At 43.3% G+C, this 19,009-nt stretch overlaps 1 protein-coding gene across 2 annotated transcripts in view; it reads right to left on the reverse strand.

Annotated features, from left to right (window-relative positions):
• MITD1 (microtubule interacting and trafficking domain containing 1) overlaps nucleotides 1–19,009 on the reverse strand; it is a 44,501-nt gene that overhangs the window by 17,263 nt on the left and 8,229 nt on the right. For both annotated transcript variants that reach the window (XM_077482732.1, XM_077482730.1), the window contains exons 3-4: nucleotides 18,121–18,257; nucleotides 9,704–9,790 (exon numbers count right to left, since the gene is read on the reverse strand). In XM_077482732.1, coding sequence (XP_077338858.1) covers nucleotides 9,704–9,790; nucleotides 18,121–18,257 — 224 coding nt within the window. The remainder of the gene's footprint in view (nucleotides 1–9,703; nucleotides 9,791–18,120; nucleotides 18,258–19,009) is intronic.

Consider the following 19,009-nt stretch of genomic DNA (forward strand, 5'->3'; position numbering starts at 1 on the left):
ATGAGCAGGGTGATAAAGTGGTGGGGCAGATGAGCGGGGGGGGGGGGGGGGGGGTACAGTGGCAGAGCAGATGTGCAGGGTAGTACAGTGGTGGGGCAGATGATCAAGGAGGTACAGTGGTGAAACAGATTTGCAGGGGAGGCAGTGATCTGAGGTGTGAAGGTGCATGAATTGGGGCTCATCTGAGGTGTGGAGTTGCAGGAATTGGCACTGATCTGAGGTGTGAGAGTGCAGGATGTTAATTTTTCACTACTAAAGCAGTTTACAGCATTTACTTTATAAAAAATCCTTTTCGTGATCGAGAGTGTGAATTTGACATTTTTTTGTTCTAAAATCAGCATGCTCAATTTTTTTGAAAACATTTTTCTGTGCTCAAAAGGTTGCCCACCCATGAATTAGTACAAGTACACGAAAAATAAATGATTTACAAGGTGATAAAATGCTACTCTCAGTAAAAACAAAAATGAGGACAAGAAGAAAAACTTCCAGTATGCTGACAAACTTTAGCTACTCTGTTAACATCGTCACAGATTTCTATTTCCAGCACCTTAGGGACATGTATGAGTATTGGTCTCCATTCTCCATGTAGGTGATACTCATAGCCCTAGATTTCGGTCCATAAATGTGCTGTGGAAAAATATGCTCAGTCTAAATGAGACTTTAATTTACATAAAGATATATTTGGGTGTTTTAAATGTTTTCTTAGTAATTATTCTACTGGTCACACCTGAGCAAACCATGGAGGCAGGGATAAATTGAGCTTGTGTATAGGTTACAGTATATGACAATATAATGGAACAAAAATTAAATGGAAAGGGTATACCACTGTGTTATAAGTAAATTACCTGCCGACTCGCCAAAATTACAGATGGTGTTACTGGAACCTTAAATCAGTATATGGGCTAGGATGATTTGAACTCAAGGTGAGTTTGCATCAAAAAATGGGCTCCAAGCAGGAACTAAACTGCATCATTACAAAAGCTCAGTTTTATTAAAGCGTTAATAAACCCACAACAGTAAAACCAGTGGTTAATCCTCTGCATTGTGTAAAAAAGCGGTTTGATCCTGTATGCACAGATTGATCCTCCCCAAAACATCTCTGGATAAGGCAGAGTTAGTGGAGTCAGTCTGCACATGCTTAGTTTGGTGTGTATTGCTACAGTGTTTTTTTTCTTGGGAGAGTGCATGTGATCAGCACAGGGCCAATCAGCACTAGGACAAAACAAGGGAGAATAAAAACCTCCTCCTACAAGCTTTAACCAGACACTGACAGAAATCACAAAACGGCTCTAACTGCCGATAAGAAAAGTGTTTAGCAGTTTATATTTACTAAATCTATTGCATTTCCATGTTCTGTGTACTGTGGGAGACCAGATATAGTAAATGGTTTTGGCAACACTTTAACAACAAATTATGTAATTTGATATAAAACACACAAAACCTTCACTATACCCCAATAAAAGGACAAAAGACAATGTTGTCAAGTACTATTAAAAACATAGATCAAGCTCACAGACTCCTCACCATACACACACACACTGATACTAGCAACAGAGAGGTAAATAGCAGCTATAAATGAAATGGGGACCAGCAGCAGCTGATAAGTGGGAGTATTCACAGGGGGAAAGGAGAACAGAGATCAGTGGTAGGTGTTAATCTACCGAGGTGGAGGTGAGCCACTTAGTATTTGTATATAATCTCAAATACTAAGGTAGACCTCCACAGGGTCGCAATTCAGAGTCAATCTGATTGATCCTCCACAAAGTGTAGTGAATTCCTAAGTGGTGACATGGATTAATATGCGAGGTAGTGCAGTCCAACTCTCTCTGTAAGAGGGCAATTGGCCATTCAAAGTATCACAGAGCTATGCTGGTATCCACTGGTTCCAGTGGTTCTCAACCATGTCCTCAAGTACCCCCAACAGGCCATGTTTGCAGGTTTTCCTTTATCTTGCACAGGTGCTTTAAATCAGAGTCAATGGCTTGCTATTTTGGACATCTAATTCCCAAAACATGGCCTGTTGAGGGTACTTGAGGACAGTGTTGAGAACCACTGCACTATAGCATGGCCATTAGTGGAGTCGTCCATCAGCACATGTAAAAGCATAAATTCATGGCAGATGCTTCAAGCAGTCAGGCAATAAGCATGTGCAGCAGAGCAGCAGGAGAGAGCAAGAGCCACGGACACAAACACAGTCTTCACCGGGCAAGCCACATAGTGAGGAGGGAGCTCATATGAGCAGTTATAGTCCCAAGAATCACCTCCCGATAATCTCACCGGAGGTTGTGGAAGGTCACTAGCTTCTCCGGTCAACCTCCATCGACTTTGTGCTGTATCCCCAGCCACGGCTAATGCTTGTGCATGGGCTTGTGCATGGGCCGACTCAGTACCGTCTCAATTTTATGGAGTCACGCCAAAGAAACCAATGTGCCGTGCTCCTATTGACCAATGCCAAATTTAAAAACCATATATAGTGTCTAATCTCTAAGAAAAAAATAATATTAAAATTCACACAAATAATGTGCCAATAAATCATGGTGTAAGAAAATAAATATAAAAATAAGTGCAGTCTTTAGTGTCATTCCAGTGAAAAAAAGTCTATTTATTGATACAGTGCTGCCATAAACCAGTACCTCCTAGTGATTCTCACTCCGTTTACTTTTTAAGGTGCTCAATTAATATGCCTGTCCGACACCTCACTCATGCTCCCCCTTGGGTGTACTCTCACCTGAATGATTGTGACCTCACATTTAAGTTCGGACAAACATATTTTCTAGTGCCACCAGGTATATGGTTTCCTTTTCTCCTCGTTCCTCCTCCTTGATGCCACTGCCTCACATCATAATAGTCTCACCAAAAAGCATGTATAAAGAAAGGATCGCCAATAGTGCTTATATCAGAAAACCAACTGATATTTCCAGAAAAATGGCTACTCACATGATTGATTGCTAGTGTCTGGCAGAGTGACATGTGGAGTGGCAGGTGGACGAGCCACATGTAATGGTCTGGAGGGCAGGCAGGATCACGTGATAACGTCAAAGCATTTCACTCGCTGGCTCACGTGAGCTTCTTCAGGATGCTGTAGCTGTTGCATCATGGGCTTATAAAAGGGCCGACGTAATTTCCAGGTTTAACTCCTCAATAGCTACACATTCCATCAACATCATGATCATAATTATTGGCAAGTGCATAAAGTCCTGAATTGGACTAAAGAGATAAAGCTACACATACCCATCTGGGTTTTCCACACATTCAAAAATACCCGAAAAATTAGAAAAAACAGGTGAACCACAGAAAGGGGTAAAGGAATAAGGAGACAATATAAGGGAGAGCGCGCTCCCAATTCCATTAGAAATTACAAGCTATGGATCAAGTAACATCTGCATACTTAATTGAGTGTTGGGTGCCTTTGGCACCAGTGTCGCCAATCTAAAAATCCACTCCTTTTCCTTCCACAGGAGGACTACATTAAATGGATGGATAGCTTAAGCACAAAGAAGCCTTTTAGCTTGAGACTGTCCGGACAAGCATTATAGAAGGTTGCAAAACGTTGAACAATGGCACCCTTATTGTGTTTTGTTTTCAATTATACTCCCAAGGTGTTCACCAATGTGGACACGCAGCTGGCATTTAGTTTTACCAACATATAAGTGTGCACTTTCAAAAAATCTAGAGAACCCATGCCATTCTACAATTCACAAATTGTAACTGCAGATATGGCAGTGTCCACACGGGACTTTTTGGCTCTCCTGGTTTAGGACAATTGTGGCTGGGCTTTTCAGGACGATTTTGCCCTTTATCTGGAGGATCTCTATCCTTAGGTTATCTCTTTTGTATCTATTGGTGCTTTGGTTAAAACCGACACACCGATACGAACGGCGGATGTCAGGTAAGTTGTTGGTGTTTTTTTATTTTTTTATGTTAATTCCTATTTTCATTGTTTTTATCCTTTTAGTGATCACCATTGTTTGTTTTTGGCACATTGAAGTTACCATCTATTAAATGATCTCTTCAGCATCCCCGATTGATATATTTGGTTGCATTGATTGACTAGGTAGGTAGTGAGGCCTTGTTGGCCCTTGGTGCCTGGAACATATTGGCGGTTTCAGCCAAAATGTTTCATGCCCATTAAAAATGTCATGTTTTGGTTTTTTTCAGCTCTATTACCCGCTGTTGGCCCTGCAGCCACACTCTGGTGGTCATATACCCTCGTGGGAGCAGTTGATTAGATCTGCCCTTTTTGTTTCAGGCCACTCCATAATATCGTACAGTGGGTCATTTTTGTATTTATATTTGTGTGCGAAATTTACTATTAAATTCAATCGTATTTTTTCATCGTTCATTCTTTTTATCTTTGTAGAGCTTTCTACCAACTTGTCAGTGTATTTTATTACCCTAAGGAAGCCAATAGTTTGGCGAAACATGTAGGGAAGATCCAACTTGTATATCATACCATAGACCGATTACCAACAAGAGCCTTTATTGTGTGTATATCGCTCCCTATAATTGTATGGTTTTTAGTACTCTCACTTTATAACCATTGTCGACGTAATAAAAATAAATTGTATACGTATTTTAAATTTGCTGTATGTGCGAAGTTTCTTGGCACCATAATAATCCCGTCCTCCTTTCCCACTTTTTGAACATACCATTCAAAACAGGGTAGGTCAATGAGCCAATAACTAGAGGGAGTTTGTACAAATTCAGATTGCACCAGATTATCCCTCAAGTTTCTGGCCCTTCTAGCAACTAATAGAGGTCTAGGGCCCACAATCTTAGACATACCAGGTGACTGTGTCAGAATGTGCCAGAGCTTGGTTAGCACTGCATGGACCTGCTCTCATTGAGATCCATAATGAGCGATAATGTGAACTGGAGCAGATTTCTGCAGGGTTGGATCTTTTTCACGTGTGATCAAGAGTTCCCGTTTTGGTGCCGAGGCCATTTTGCTGGAGCATCTGATTGTCCTATGGGAGTATCCCCTTTCACAAAATCTCCCATTGAGCTCATCTATATACGCAGGAACTGCCCTATTGGGATACCCCTAATAAATGGTTTAGAGTGATGACTAGAGGCCAATAGAAGAGTGTTGGCCACTGTCTCTTTCCTGAAGGTTTTAGTCTCTAGTTTCCTGCCCTCAATGAAAATGGAAAGGTCAAGAAAGGAAATTTTTTTTTGTGATCAAAAGTATATGCGAGTTTGATGTTTCTATTATTATTTGTATGCAACTCCACCAGGAAATCCTGCAGTTCAATTGATCCATTCCATATAACCAGGATCATCGATGTACCTCAGCCATAGCTGAACATCGGTACATTAGGGACATCGGGGAGCAGTAGACCAAATCCTCCTCCCACCATCCAAGATAGACACAAGCGTAAGCCCCCATGGAGAGTCTACTTCTCTGTCAGAAGTTCACCCCAGAAAACCTGAAATAGTTATGGTTTAAAGCAAAGGCTAGGAGCTCCAGGATGAACTCATTTTGGGAACCCATGGATGGATGGATACTCTACTTCCAGTAAGTGAGCCACCGCAGCCATGCGGGATGGAGGTGTAAAAGGTACTCAATGTCGATACAGACAAGGATGGTCCACTCTGCACTATCTTCAACAGCTCATCTCTTGTATCCTGGACATAAGATGGCAATTCTGTCACCATTCCCTTAATTAGGGCATCTAAGAATTTGCCAATTCGTTCCAGGGGTCCTTTGATGGCCGATATTATGGGCCTTCATGGGGGAATTGTTAGGTTCTTATGTACCTTGAGGATTACATAGATGGTGGGAGTATTATATTTATCCACCCGAAAATAGTCCCACGCCCTCTTAGTGTCAAGGTCTGGCTCTTATGCTAGGAACAGTTTGTAATTCAAGGAGTTGACCAATGAGTAGGTGCGTTGAATATAAATCACAGGAATTGACTGACACGAAGAGCTGGTGAGTGCCAGTGCCACTGATCCCATCCCTCCACTGCCATCACCCCTCTGCCCCTGATCCCATATCCATCCCACTATACCTCCCTCTCCCTGATCCCATCCATCCCTCCCTCTGCCTGATGGCCCCAACCACCATTCTTCTGCTGGATCCCATCACCCACCACCATCCCTCTATCACTTATATTTTGTGTATTTAGGACAGAAATGTATTTCAGGTCTTTGTTAAAACAATCTACTGAGCAGCCCAAAAACAGTTTGAGAGAGAGTCAGTCTATTCCACATTTTCACAGCTCTTACAGCAAATAAACCTTTGAGTTTTCCTCTAGGTGAATAACTTGTAGATCTCTTTTGGTATGGTTATGAGAATTACCCTCCCCAAACAGGATATTGCACTACGAGCAGATGAAAATAAAGCAATGGGATCCTTCTGACTGCTTGAATTCTTGGATAAAAACCCATGCGCAATAATTGGGATGCATTGCGGAATCGAATCAAAGCCTGAACAGGACAATCTTAATCGAATCACGAGACCAGGGATGATGCGCACCCCCTACCAATGATGGGAATGGGTTGCTGCTTAGTTTCATATATGTAGACTGATCACCTAGTTGCCGCATAACCTCCTGCTCATAGGTCTTTTCCGACAGGAGAACTACCTTACACACCCCCCCCCCCCCCCCCCCGTCACTAGGTTTTATTACCAGTTTAGGGGCCTCCTTGAGTTCAAAGGCTAATCTATCATCAGATGTGAGACTGTTGTGTGCCAGAAACTTAAGGGATAATCTGGTGCAATCTAAATTTGTACAAACTGCCTCTAGGAATTGGCTGACTGACCTAACCCGTTTGAATGGTATGTTTCCATGTGGACACTGCCATATCTGCAGGTTTGTGGATTGAACTGATAGATTCACCGATGTGGACCAGCATAAGGTCTGAGACATAAAACAATTTGCAAAATTAGACAATTCAGGCACTATGCAATATTACTCAATTCATAAATGGTGGTACAAAACTGGGATCCCTCATGGCTGGAAGGTGAAAATGGTGCCCAAACATGTCACTATAACCACAAAAATCCTCAATAGAAGCGGATTCTATAAGTCTGTACAGCCACAGACCAGTGTTGTAGAAGCTGGTTGCTGGTATATGTAGTTTCACATCAATGGAAGACCAAAACAATAGTTGTTGCAAAAATATATTGTTTATTGGTCCAACAACAAACTTGAGAGAAAGAAGCTCCTACGTGGACAGACCTGTCTGTATACATGTCAGTCACATATTGCCATAATCCCACATAAACGCAACTTGAAAGGCTGAAACAATACACCATTGATCAAGCGGGTGCTGCAGGGGAGAGAGGAGATGGTCTGCCCGGGTAGAGCCACTCATTCCCCTAGATCAGTGATGGCGAACCTTGGCACTCCAGATGTTTTGGAACTACATTTCCCATGATGCTCCACTACACTGCAGAGTGGATGAGCATCATGGAAAATGTAGTTCCAAAACATCTGGGGTGCCAAGGTTCGCCATCACTGCCCTAGATGGAAAAATGCAGAGATGCTGCATGGAAGATATAGTGGAGAGCACAATGTGTATTGCTGTGATGAATTTCTGGCCCAATCTTGAAAAGCAAAGGCTGTATTGTAGCAGCCAGATATGACATAAGGCTGTGCAGTGGGGCCATTGGCTTGCCGGTCAATCCCAAGGCAACTCCGGGAGACTCAGGCAGAGGGTGGATGGCCGAAGCTTCCGGACAGCATGCCAGATTTGACGTCCAGGCCGCGATGGTCACTGGATGTGTATAGTGTGGAACCAGGAAATGACAACGGCGTTCCGTGGAGCAATCTCTCAGAAGGCTGTCGTCATGGCGGCAGTTTCTGATCCCATATCCAGATGGCAATATGTGACTGACATCTATACAGACTAGTCTGTCCACATAGGAGCTTCTCTCTTAAGTTTGTTGTTGGACCAATAACAATATATTTTATGTTTGCACCAACTGTTTTGGTCTTCCATTGATGTGGAACTACATCTATCAGCCACCAGCTTCTACAACACTGGTCTGTGGCTGTACAGACTCATATAATCCCCCAGTGCTTCTATTGTAGATTTTTGTGCTTATAGCTACATAAAACTATTTGTGAGTTATGGAACGGCATGAGTTCTCTAGGTATTAGAGTGCCTGTGCAAAAACTATGTTGGTAAAACTAAAAACGGCAACCGTGTGTCCACACTGGTGAACTTCTTGGGAGTATAAAAAACAAAACACTATAAGGTTTCCATTGTTCAACATTTTGTGACCTTCTATAAAAACGCATGTCCGGAAGGTCTCAAGATAAAAGGCTTTGTTGTGCTTAATCTATCCGACTGCAGGGATGACTTTTATATAGCCCCCTTGCGGAAAGGAAAAGGAGTGGACTTTTAGATTGGAGACATTGGTGCCAAAGGGACACAACACCAAATTAAGTATGCAGGCGTTTCATGAACCATAGCTTGTAGTTTCTAATGGAACTAGGAGCGCTCTCTCCTTTATATTGCCTATGTGAATGGTTCCCTATATTGTTAGGTTATCCTGCTTTCCCTTTTCTCCACCCTCCTTTTCCCCTCTTTTCTCCTGACCTATGTGTTGGAACATCTTGAATATATTATCATCTAAGGGTGTTTTTTGTAAATTCCTTTATACTGCTCTAAAGTGGTTCACAGGTCTTCTTTTTTGGGTATTTTTGAATGCATGGAAAACCCAGATAAGTATAATGTGTATTTAGCTTTTGGCTCTTCGGTCTACTTCAGGACTTTATGCACTTACCAATAATTCTCATGAATAATTATGACCATGATCTTGATAGAATGATACTGTAGCTATTGAGGAGTTAAATCTGGAAATGACTGTCAGCCACTTTATAAGCCTGTTATGAGACAGCCACAGCGTCCTGAAGAAGCTCACATGATCCAGTGAGCGAAATGCATTAAGGTTCACGTCATTCTGCCTGCACTCCAGATCACTCCATGTGGCTCATCCACCTGCCACTTCACATTGATTGCTAGAGCCTGGCGGCTTGACTCCACCATACTGAGATGCCACTGAGTCGGCCTGTGCACAAACATTAGCCGTGGCTGGAGGGGATACAGCACAAAGTCGATGGATGTCAACAGGAGCAGCTAGTGACCTTACACAACCTCCGGGTGAGATTATTGGGAGGTGGTTGCCAGGACTATAACTGTTCATATGAGCTGCCTCCTTACTATGTGGCTCGCCCGGTGAAGACTGTTTAGGTGTCTGCTGATCTTGCTCTCCTCCCCTGCTGCTCTGGTTGCACCTGCTTATTGCTTGATGCGTCTGCCATGAATTTATGCTTTACATGTGCTGATGGGTGGCTTCACTAATGGCTGTGATATAGTGGATACCAGCATAGCATTGTGATATTTTGTTTGAATGGCCTCTTGGACTGTTACAGAGACAGTTGGACTGCACTACCTCACGTATTAACACCTGTGTCACCACTTAGGATCTCACCACACTCTGTGGAGGATCAATCAGATTGACTCTGAATTGCGACCCTGTGGAGGTCTAGCTTAGTATTTGAGTTTATACACAATCTACTGAGGTGGAGGTCAGTCACTAGATAGTACTAAGACCTAGCACTGATCTGTTCTCCTTTCCCCCTGTGGATACCCCCACTTATTCATTCATTAATAAAACTGAGCTTTTGTAAGTTCAAATCATCCTAGCCCATATACAGTATATGACCAGAAATACTGATAAACGTACTTCATCTCTTGAAGTCAGTAAGTTGATTTTCTTGATCCTGGAAGGCCCCTTAATAAGCATTTCGCAAAATCGTAGAAAGTTATACAGCTGTAAAAATAAAGACAGTTCAAATGAGTATGAAATACAAACAATCTTTTGCAATCAATTATTCTTACTAGAATGATTTAATCTGCAACATGAACAACCAAAACATCCAATATGTCTTTGTTCATTTACATCATGGAAAACAAAAATAGTCACATATTCTATTACTTTCTCTTTTTTTTTGTTTACAAACTATTTTTATTTGGTACAAAATGTAGTACAAAAAGAATGCATAAATATAACAGAATAATTACAATAATAGCGGGTCGTACATTAGAAAATTTTAGAAAAATAGTATATATACACACAAAATGCGGTAAATATATATATTGCCATAGTTTGTGACTAGTGTTAGTATAAATTGTGAATGTGATCTATAATAGTACAGTATATATGAGATTAGACGGCCTCTTGTGGCCAATAATTTTTGAACAGGGTTAAAAAAAAAAAAAAAGATGTGGAATGTTTAATCCAAGGGTCCCATTTTTTATTATATAAATGGATGGTATTCTGTGTGATATGAAATATCTTTTCCATAAGATTAATGTTATTGATTCTGGTTTTTAAATGTTCCAGAGGAGTGGATTGGGATTTCCAATGAAATGCTATCAGCCAATGAATTGCAACACAGATTGTATGTATTAATCTCATATTATGAGAGGAGAGACTAGTGACAGGGGCAAATAAGAGACAGTTGTGTGAAGTTAGGTTTATATTACTATTTGAGATCTCAGAGGCAAAATGTGTGAGTATGAACCTGGGGAATTGCAGCCTCTGTAGCATATTTGCAGTGTTGTGGGGAATATGGAATGTAATTTGACTGGGGTATAGTACCATCTGGTGAATAATTTTAATGCAGTCTCTAACCGTAATTGATCTAGTACATTTATGTAAATTATTAATAATACATATTTCCCAATCTTGGGCGGAGAATGAGAGATTTCTTGTTCCCATTTGATCATATAGGGGAGTATTCTATTACTTTCTTAAAGTCATAATGCATAGGGGTCCTGTAGGCACTCCTACAGTATATTAATTGGCAACAGCAGGGATCTACACTGAAATTCTGATTGACAAAAAGTTTGAAAATAAAATTATTGAAGATGATCAATGGGATCTGTCAACATGGAAGAGGCGCCTTCGTTTTTTGATGGGGATACATTTAAAACATTTTTGTAACAATTACCTGGAAAGTAAGTTTATGTATCTCTCACATTTTTACAGGCTTAACTGTTCAGATATTTTAAAACACAGAGTTCTATATTCTGCTTAAATGGCTATGTATTTATTAGATAATGTATTCAGCATTCATCCATACAACACATCTGTTTAGATCGCAGGGATTAGACACAGAGGGTTTAGCGGGAGTCCCTCATTGACAGCAGGGATGAGTAATGGTTGTTAGGAGCCTGGCGGGTGCCAGCTCCTTAAAGTGGTTGTAAACCCTTACAACACACTTTGACCTACAGGTAAGCCTAGATTAAGGCTTACCTGTAGGTCCAAGAAATATCTCTTAAACCTACATGGTTTAGGACAGGGCTCGACAAACCCCAGGCGCCAGGTCGCCAATGCGACCAGAAATCACGACCTGGCGCCTAAGCTGCCACCAGCCCACTCACTATCGATGCCCCAGACATGCAGCAGCATTAACACTGACTGCCGTCCTCCTCCCTCCTTCACACTCTGCAGCACCGCGCTGTGTGTGAAACTGACACGCAATGGAGAGAGGAGGATCTGTCAGCCTGATGTTGGGGTGGGCGGGACCCGGCCGGGGTGGGGGCGGGACCCAGCAAGCTATCAAACACCAGCCAATGGGATCTGGGCGGGCCGCTACGTGTATGTGGCCCGCCCCTTTTTTTAAGCAGCCCAATCGTTGGCTGGTGTTTGATAGCTGCTGAGTCCCGCCCACCCCGGCCGGGTCCCGCCCACCCCGACATCAGGCTGAAATCTGACATATCCACCTCTCTGTTACTTGTCAGTTTCACACCCGGCAGGGTCCCGCCAGCTCCTCTGTTACATTTCAGTAACAGAGTGCTCCGTGTGAAACCTGCCAGTGCCAATCAGTGCCACCGCCAATCAGTGCCACCTGCTAGTGCCAACCAGTGCCACCTCCAATCAATACCACCTGCAACCAACCAGTGCCATCTGCCACCGCCAATCAGTGCCAGCGCCAACCAGTCCCACCTGCCAGCGCCAACCAGTCCCACCTGCCAGCGCCACCGCCAATCAGTGCCACCTGCTAGTGCCAACCAGTGCCACCGCCAATCAATACCACCTGCCACTGCCAATCAGTGCCACCTGCCACCGCCAATCAGTGCCAGTGCCAACCAGTGCCACCTGCCAGTGTCATCTGCCACCGCCAGTCAGTGCCACCGCCAATCAGTGCCACCTGCCACCACAAATCAGTGCCACCTGCTAGTGCCAACCAGTGCCACCGCCAATCAATACCACCTCCAACCACCACCCAGTGCCACCTGCCACCGCCAATCAGTGCCACCTGCCATCACCTACCAATGCCACCACCAACCAGTGCCACCTGCCACTACCAATCAGTGCCACCTGCCAGTGGCACCGCCAATCAGTGCCACCGCCAACTAATGCCACCTGCCAACACCAACCAGTGCCACCGCCAATCAGTGCCATCTGCCAGTGACAACTAGCGCCATCGCCAACCAGGGCCACCTGCCATCACCAACCAGGGCCACCTGCCAGTGCCAATAGTGCCACCTGCCAGTGCCAATAGTGCCACCTGCCAGTTTCAAACCAGTGTCACCTGCCAGTTATTTTGCTGTATTTACCATGCGTTTCGCAGTGTATCATTTCAACCTCTACCCTTTCATATATTCTGGGACATAACTGATGATTGTGTACTCCTCTCAGAACACAGACTGCATAAACCATATTATACAAGGTTTTATATGTTCTGAATCTGCATTTGATTTAAAGTAGTATAATAAAGCCAAACAATTTTTTGGGGTTTTGGATAGAGAAAATAATTGTTACAACATCTCTCAAGTTTTATTACTGTCTGAGATGATTTCCTCTCACTTTCTAACTTCTCACTCTCACTTTCTGTTCCTAAGACACATATATGAAAAATAAGGAGAAAATAATTCACTAGGTGAAGACAAGGACAGCACTAAAGCCTGGCAGAGGATATTATTCTTCCATACTTTCCATACTATTACTGTATCTACTAAAAAAGAGAAAAATAGGATTTTTTGTACTCACGTAAAATCCTTTTCTCTGTAATTCACTGACTGACACAGCTCTTCTCTTAGCCATTGGGTTGTTATGCCCACTACTAGGAGAATACTAGGCATTACTTATGTAAAACTCAGAACTCTTTAGTTCCATCCTTGGGCAACAACCCTCCAGCCTGCCATGCAGTCATCAGTACGTCAACAAGCAGTATAACGTAAAGAGAAAAAAGGAGGGGCGGGTGCTGTGTCGGTCGGAGGGGCGGGTGCTGTGTCGGTCGGTGAATTACAGCGAAAAGGATTTTTACGGTGAGTACAAAAAAATCCTATTTTCTCTTATATTCACCGACTGACACAGCTCCTCTCTTAGCCATTTGGACGTCCCCAAGCAGTGCCAAACGAGGGGTGGGTGGGAAAACAGCATAGAAAACTTCATCCGCCATAGCAAGTGGGAACTAGTTAAAAACTTTACCGACAAAAAAAAAAAAATAAAAAAAAAAAATACAAAAACCAGGGTACCCTCAACAGGAGTGATTACCCACAACTGCACCAACAACTGCGGAATATAAATGCAACAGCGCATTAACTTAATGGTACTGCGTTTTTATCGAAAAACCAGGAAAAAATTAAATATATTGCATATTCAATTGCAACTATACGGCCACCTGCAAAACTTCGCCCAAAACAGGCATCAGCCGATGCACTGACGTCTACCTTGTAAAACTTGGTAAAGTGTGGACAGACGACCAGGTTGCCCTTTTACACGCCTGAGCGACAGACGCTTGGTATCGCAAGGCCCAAGATGTTCCGATTGCCCTTGTGGAGTGGGCTGTGACCGGAAAGGGGGGGCACCTGCCCCTTCAAGGTGCAGGCTTGCACTACAATCTGTCTGAGCCACCAGGAAATGGTGGCAGACGAGACTGCCACGCCTTTCTTTGGACCAGTTACCAAAACAAACAAACAACGAGTCTGACTTCCGAAAGGGAGCAGTGGCAGACAAATACACCTTCAGAGCCCGAACCACGTTCAGAGCGTGAAGGGCCACCTCCTGAGGATGTGTCCGCTTAGTACACAGAGATGGCAATACAATGTCCTCATTGATATGAAAAGCCAAGACCACTTTCGGCAGAAAAGACGGTTGCAGACGCAACACCACCTTGTGGATAACTAGATAAGGCGACTTGCAGGACAAGGCCGCCAGTTCTGAAACCCTCCTGGCCGATGTGATGGCCACTAGAAAGACCACTTTCTGGGAAAGAGCCAACAGGGGAATCTCCCTGATATTTTCAGACGGCGGTTTTTGAAGCGCCAATAAGACCAGGCTCAGATCCCACGGGGGTAACGGTGGACACACCAGAGGGACTACATGTCGCACCCCCCGAACAAAGATACTCACTAATGAGTGAGACGCCAGGGATCACTGAAAAAAAATAAATAAATAAATAAAAAAAGACAGCCAATGCTGATATTTGTCCCTTAACCGGTTGCCGACCAGAGCATGCCGATGTACGTCGGCAGAATGGCACGGGCAGGCAAATGGGCATACCTGCATGTCCCTTTAAATTTGCTGCCCTGCCATCGCGAGCGCGCCGCCGCGCTCACGTGCCGGGGTTGGGACCCCCGTGAGTCAGAGTCTGCGGGACCCGTGACCGATCGCCGCGGGCATACCCGTGATAGTCTCACGGGGCAGCTGAACGGAGAGATGCAGTTGTAAACAGCATCTCCCTGTTCTGCCTAACAACTAGTGACGCTGATCTCTGCTCCATGTGATTGCAGCAGAAATCAGTGTTCACGAAATGAAAGCCCAGCCCCCAACAGTTAGTAACACACCCCTAGGAACATTTAACCCCTACACTGCCACCCACTGGTTAACCCCTTCACTGCCAGTGTCATTTACACAGGAATCAATGCATTTATATAGCCGTGATTGCTGTATAAATGACAATGGTCCCAAAAATGTGTCCGCCATAATGTCGCAGTCACAATAAAAAAAAAAATAAAAAAAAAAATAAAAAAAAAAATAAAAAAAAACGCTGATCGCCGCCATTGCTAGTAAAAAAAAAAAAATTATTAATAAAAATGCCATAAAACTATCCCCTATTTTGTAAACGCTATAACTTTTGCGCAAACCAATCAATAATTGCTTATTGAGATTTTTTTTACCAAAAATATGTAGAAGAATACGTATCGGCCTAAACTGAGGGAAAAAAAAAGTTTTATATATTTTTGGGGGATATTTATTATAACAAAAAGTAAAAAATAAATAATGCTTTTTTTTCAAAATTTTTGTTTATAGCGCAAAAAATAAAAACCGCAGGGGTGATCAAATACCACCAAAAGAAAGCTCTATTTGTGGGAAAAAAAAAAAGGACATCAATTTTGTTTGGGAGCCATATCGCATGACCGCACAATTTCCAGTTAAGGCGACGCAGTGCCGAATCGCAAAAAGCGGTCTGGTCTTTGGCAAAATGGTCCGGGCTGAAGTGGTTAATGGTGCTTAACGCCAATTTCTGGTCTACTCCTTGCTGAAGAAACAGCAGGATCCTGGATATAGAAAAGGAGCGCGGATGCTATCCTTTCTCCTCACACATGGAGATATAAGCCTTCCGGGTACGATGATTTATCTTCCGAGAAGAAGATTTCCGTGCCCTCAACATAGTTGGGATCACCGAGTCTGACAGACCCCGGTTCCTCAACACCTGGCTCTCAATAGCCATGCCGTTAAAACCCGCGATGGTAAAGCAGGATGGAGAATCAGACCTTGAGACAGAAGGTCCTCTCGTAACGGCAGACGCCATGGGGCGTCCACCACCAGGCGCACTAGGTCTGCGTACCAAGGACGCTGAGGCCAATCTGGGGCGACCAGAATCACTGGGATCCCCTCGACATCCACTCTGCGGAGCAGACGTGGTAACAGTTGGAGTGGAGGAAAGGCGTAGACCAGCTGGTACTGATCCCAGAGAGCCACCAGCGTGTCTGATGCGTCTGCCCACGGATCTCTTGTCCTGGACACGAATCTCGGCACCTTCCAATTGAGACGGGAGGCCAGAAGATTTACGTCTGGTGTGCCCCACCTCAGGCACAGTAGCCTGAATACCTCCAGATGCAACGCAAATTCTCTTGGGTCCAGCATCTGCAGACTCAGATAGTCCGCCTGCCAGTTCTCCACTTCCGGGATGTAAATGGCCGACAGGGCCAATACAGTACATTTTATTGATTGCTTTTTTTTCCCCCTCACCATATGAACGTTTTATCATATCCTGCATGAAAGCACTTTATTTGGAATATTGTATGTATTCACTTACAGCACGTTATCACTTTATTTCTGTTATATAGCACCTCTTTTCGTTTCACTATTTGTATTTTAAGCTTGAAAGCGCAGCGTACTTTAGAATACTGGATGATCTTTGCATGATTTATAAGACATGTGCAACGCTAGCTGCAGATTCAAAATTATAGTGTCATTTGAGAGACCCTATTTTGGGCTTATAGTAAGTGGTGGCTCACAGGACATTACATTGTTTTTTCACATTACATCCTGTTCTTGTGTCAACATGGGACAAGAGGTGAGGAGGAATCTAAAATACAGCTTTCACAGAGCTCCAATACTCTTCGAGCTCCTGAGTTGCAATTTTGCAATTCATGAATAAAGATCAATATAAATAGGACTTCTTTTTTTTTTTTTTTTTTTTTACAGAACCCGGGTTTATCAGTTTGTATTTCATGAATACTCAAACTTCTAATGTAATCTCCAGGATAGCCAAATCCTCATTACCAAACTGTGCAATGGAAGCAGCCAATTTGTCTGACTTTCTGGTCTCAAGCTATTATTACTTTACAGGGTTTGTATAGCGCCAAAAGTTTGTGCAATGCTTTACAAAATGGAGTGAGACAGTACAGCTACGTTATAATTGTTTTAATTCTATACAAGAATGAAAGGAAAGGGGAAAATGCTTCCAGGAACCCCCCCTTTCCTCATGGGATGACAGGGGGCAGTTTCAAGGCTCCCCTTTGTGAGCCTTGTTTAGGTTTAGCGACCTGAGGTGAGGTCACATGGCATATAGGGGTAGGCCATGTGAGTCTTGCCACAGTATAGTCAGGCTAGATAAGAGCCTGATTATAATTGGTTCATTTAAAATTGAGGTCACATGGCTTACTAGAGTGGGCCATGTGAATTCAACCAGAATATTCCAGAACACCCCCCATTTAGAGGCCCTAAACCTCCACCCAACAGCCCTGGTTCACATTGATGCAATATTACATGTCAAATCGGTGGCACTTTCCAGCAATGGCATGGTCCGAATCCGTGAGACGCCGTATTGGCAGAGCCACACTGTTTTAGAAAAGTAGTTCCTGTACTACTTTTGGTGATTTGGGGTGCGATTTCCATTAAAATCTGTGCAGAAACATAATAAAATTCCCGCTGTCAGTGTGAACCTGGGCTAAAGCCCCATACACACTATCAGTTTTTCTGCTGATTTTTTCCTTCAGATTTACCAAAACCATATAATATGAGGTCAAACCTTAGGAGTTGCAGGCCCTTGCACTACATGGTTTTGGTAAACCTGAAGGAAAAACTCAGCAAAAAATCTGATAGTGCCCTGTACACACGACCGGACTTTTCGATGGACTAGGTCCAACGGTCTTTCGGCGGAGTTTCGATGGACTTTCCGAAGGAACAGACTTGGCCACAAAGTCCGACGGATTTAAACGCGATGACATACGACCGGACTAGAATAAAGGAAGTTCATAGCCTGTAGCTGTCCTAGTGTCGGTTTTTGTCAGTCAGACTAGCATACATACGAACGGATTTCTCCATAGGAACTGGGTCCGGCAGAGTTCCGGCAGAAAAATTTGAAACATGTTCTATTTCTAAAGTTTAAAATAGCGAAACAAATCGCTATTGAATCCGAGGCATCTAGTGCTTGTCATCAAGGTAATCTTTTGGAACTAAGCTACAATGAAATACTTGAATATAATCCACATAAGCACATTAAATATAGCTATACAGGTAGCAGTATAAACACATTTCTATCTCCTACAGCACTGGAAATATAGACAGGCTTCGATATATACATAATTCCTATGTGTGAGAATAACTGCTGCCTTCTAGACAACCCTGTTCACACTTACTTGATGAGTGTGCCGGATATATGGGTCCTCCACCCACACTTCTGTTAGTGTTTCATCCACATATGGCTTGAAAAGGTTTTCATAACTGTAACCCGTTGCATTTTCTACAATCTTGATTTGCTTGTGATATTTTCCCTCTGTGTTAAAAAAGGATAAGTGTCAATAACCAGAAGCAAATTAATCTGGACTACAATTTGAGTGCATAATTCTGGCTAAATTTCATGTTAAAGTGATCCTAAAGCCAAAAGATGTATTACCTTAATGCATTACCTGCATTAATGTAGAAAGCCTTCCACTAGTTATTCTCCCAACCCTCTCTCTAAATACCCACCTGAGTCCAGTATCAGTCCAGTGCTGTGCCCATCTTCAGCAGCACTAGCTCTCTCATTCCCCTCTCACAGGCTCAGAGACAACAGTGGGAGTTATTGGCTCTAGCTGCTATCATTAAAAATCTGTGAGGAGGAAACGGGGGGGGGGGCAGGTCCGAGCCGAGCTGTGTGTCGATAGACACTAACAGCCCAGCTCGGGAGCAAGCCCACAAGTGCACCACCATAGGAAGCATAGGGGCGCACCAAGAACAGAAGCTGAAAGCGCTGGTGGGGCACACCAAAAGAAGAGGTTTGGGGCTGCTCTGTGCAATACCATGTGCATACCAACATGTTTGTTATTCTTTAAAAAAAAAAAAAAAAATGTATATATCACATACATACATATATACACACACACACACACACACACACACACACACACACCTTTACAACTGCATTAAAGTGGTAACTTTTTAGGCTTTTTTTCCCCCCTCATTTTCACCTGGTGATCTGACAAATAGGACACCTCCTGTATTAGGATGCTGACAATCTGGATAAAGGAGCACAGAGAAACCTTTGGA

This window comes from Lithobates pipiens, unplaced genomic scaffold (assembly GCF_037356315.1).
Source record: "Lithobates pipiens isolate NorthernLeopardFrog02 unplaced genomic scaffold, aLitPip1_a1.2 Scaffold_16, whole genome shotgun sequence".
In the NCBI taxonomy this organism is placed as follows: domain Eukaryota; kingdom Metazoa; phylum Chordata; class Amphibia; order Anura; family Ranidae; genus Lithobates; species Lithobates pipiens.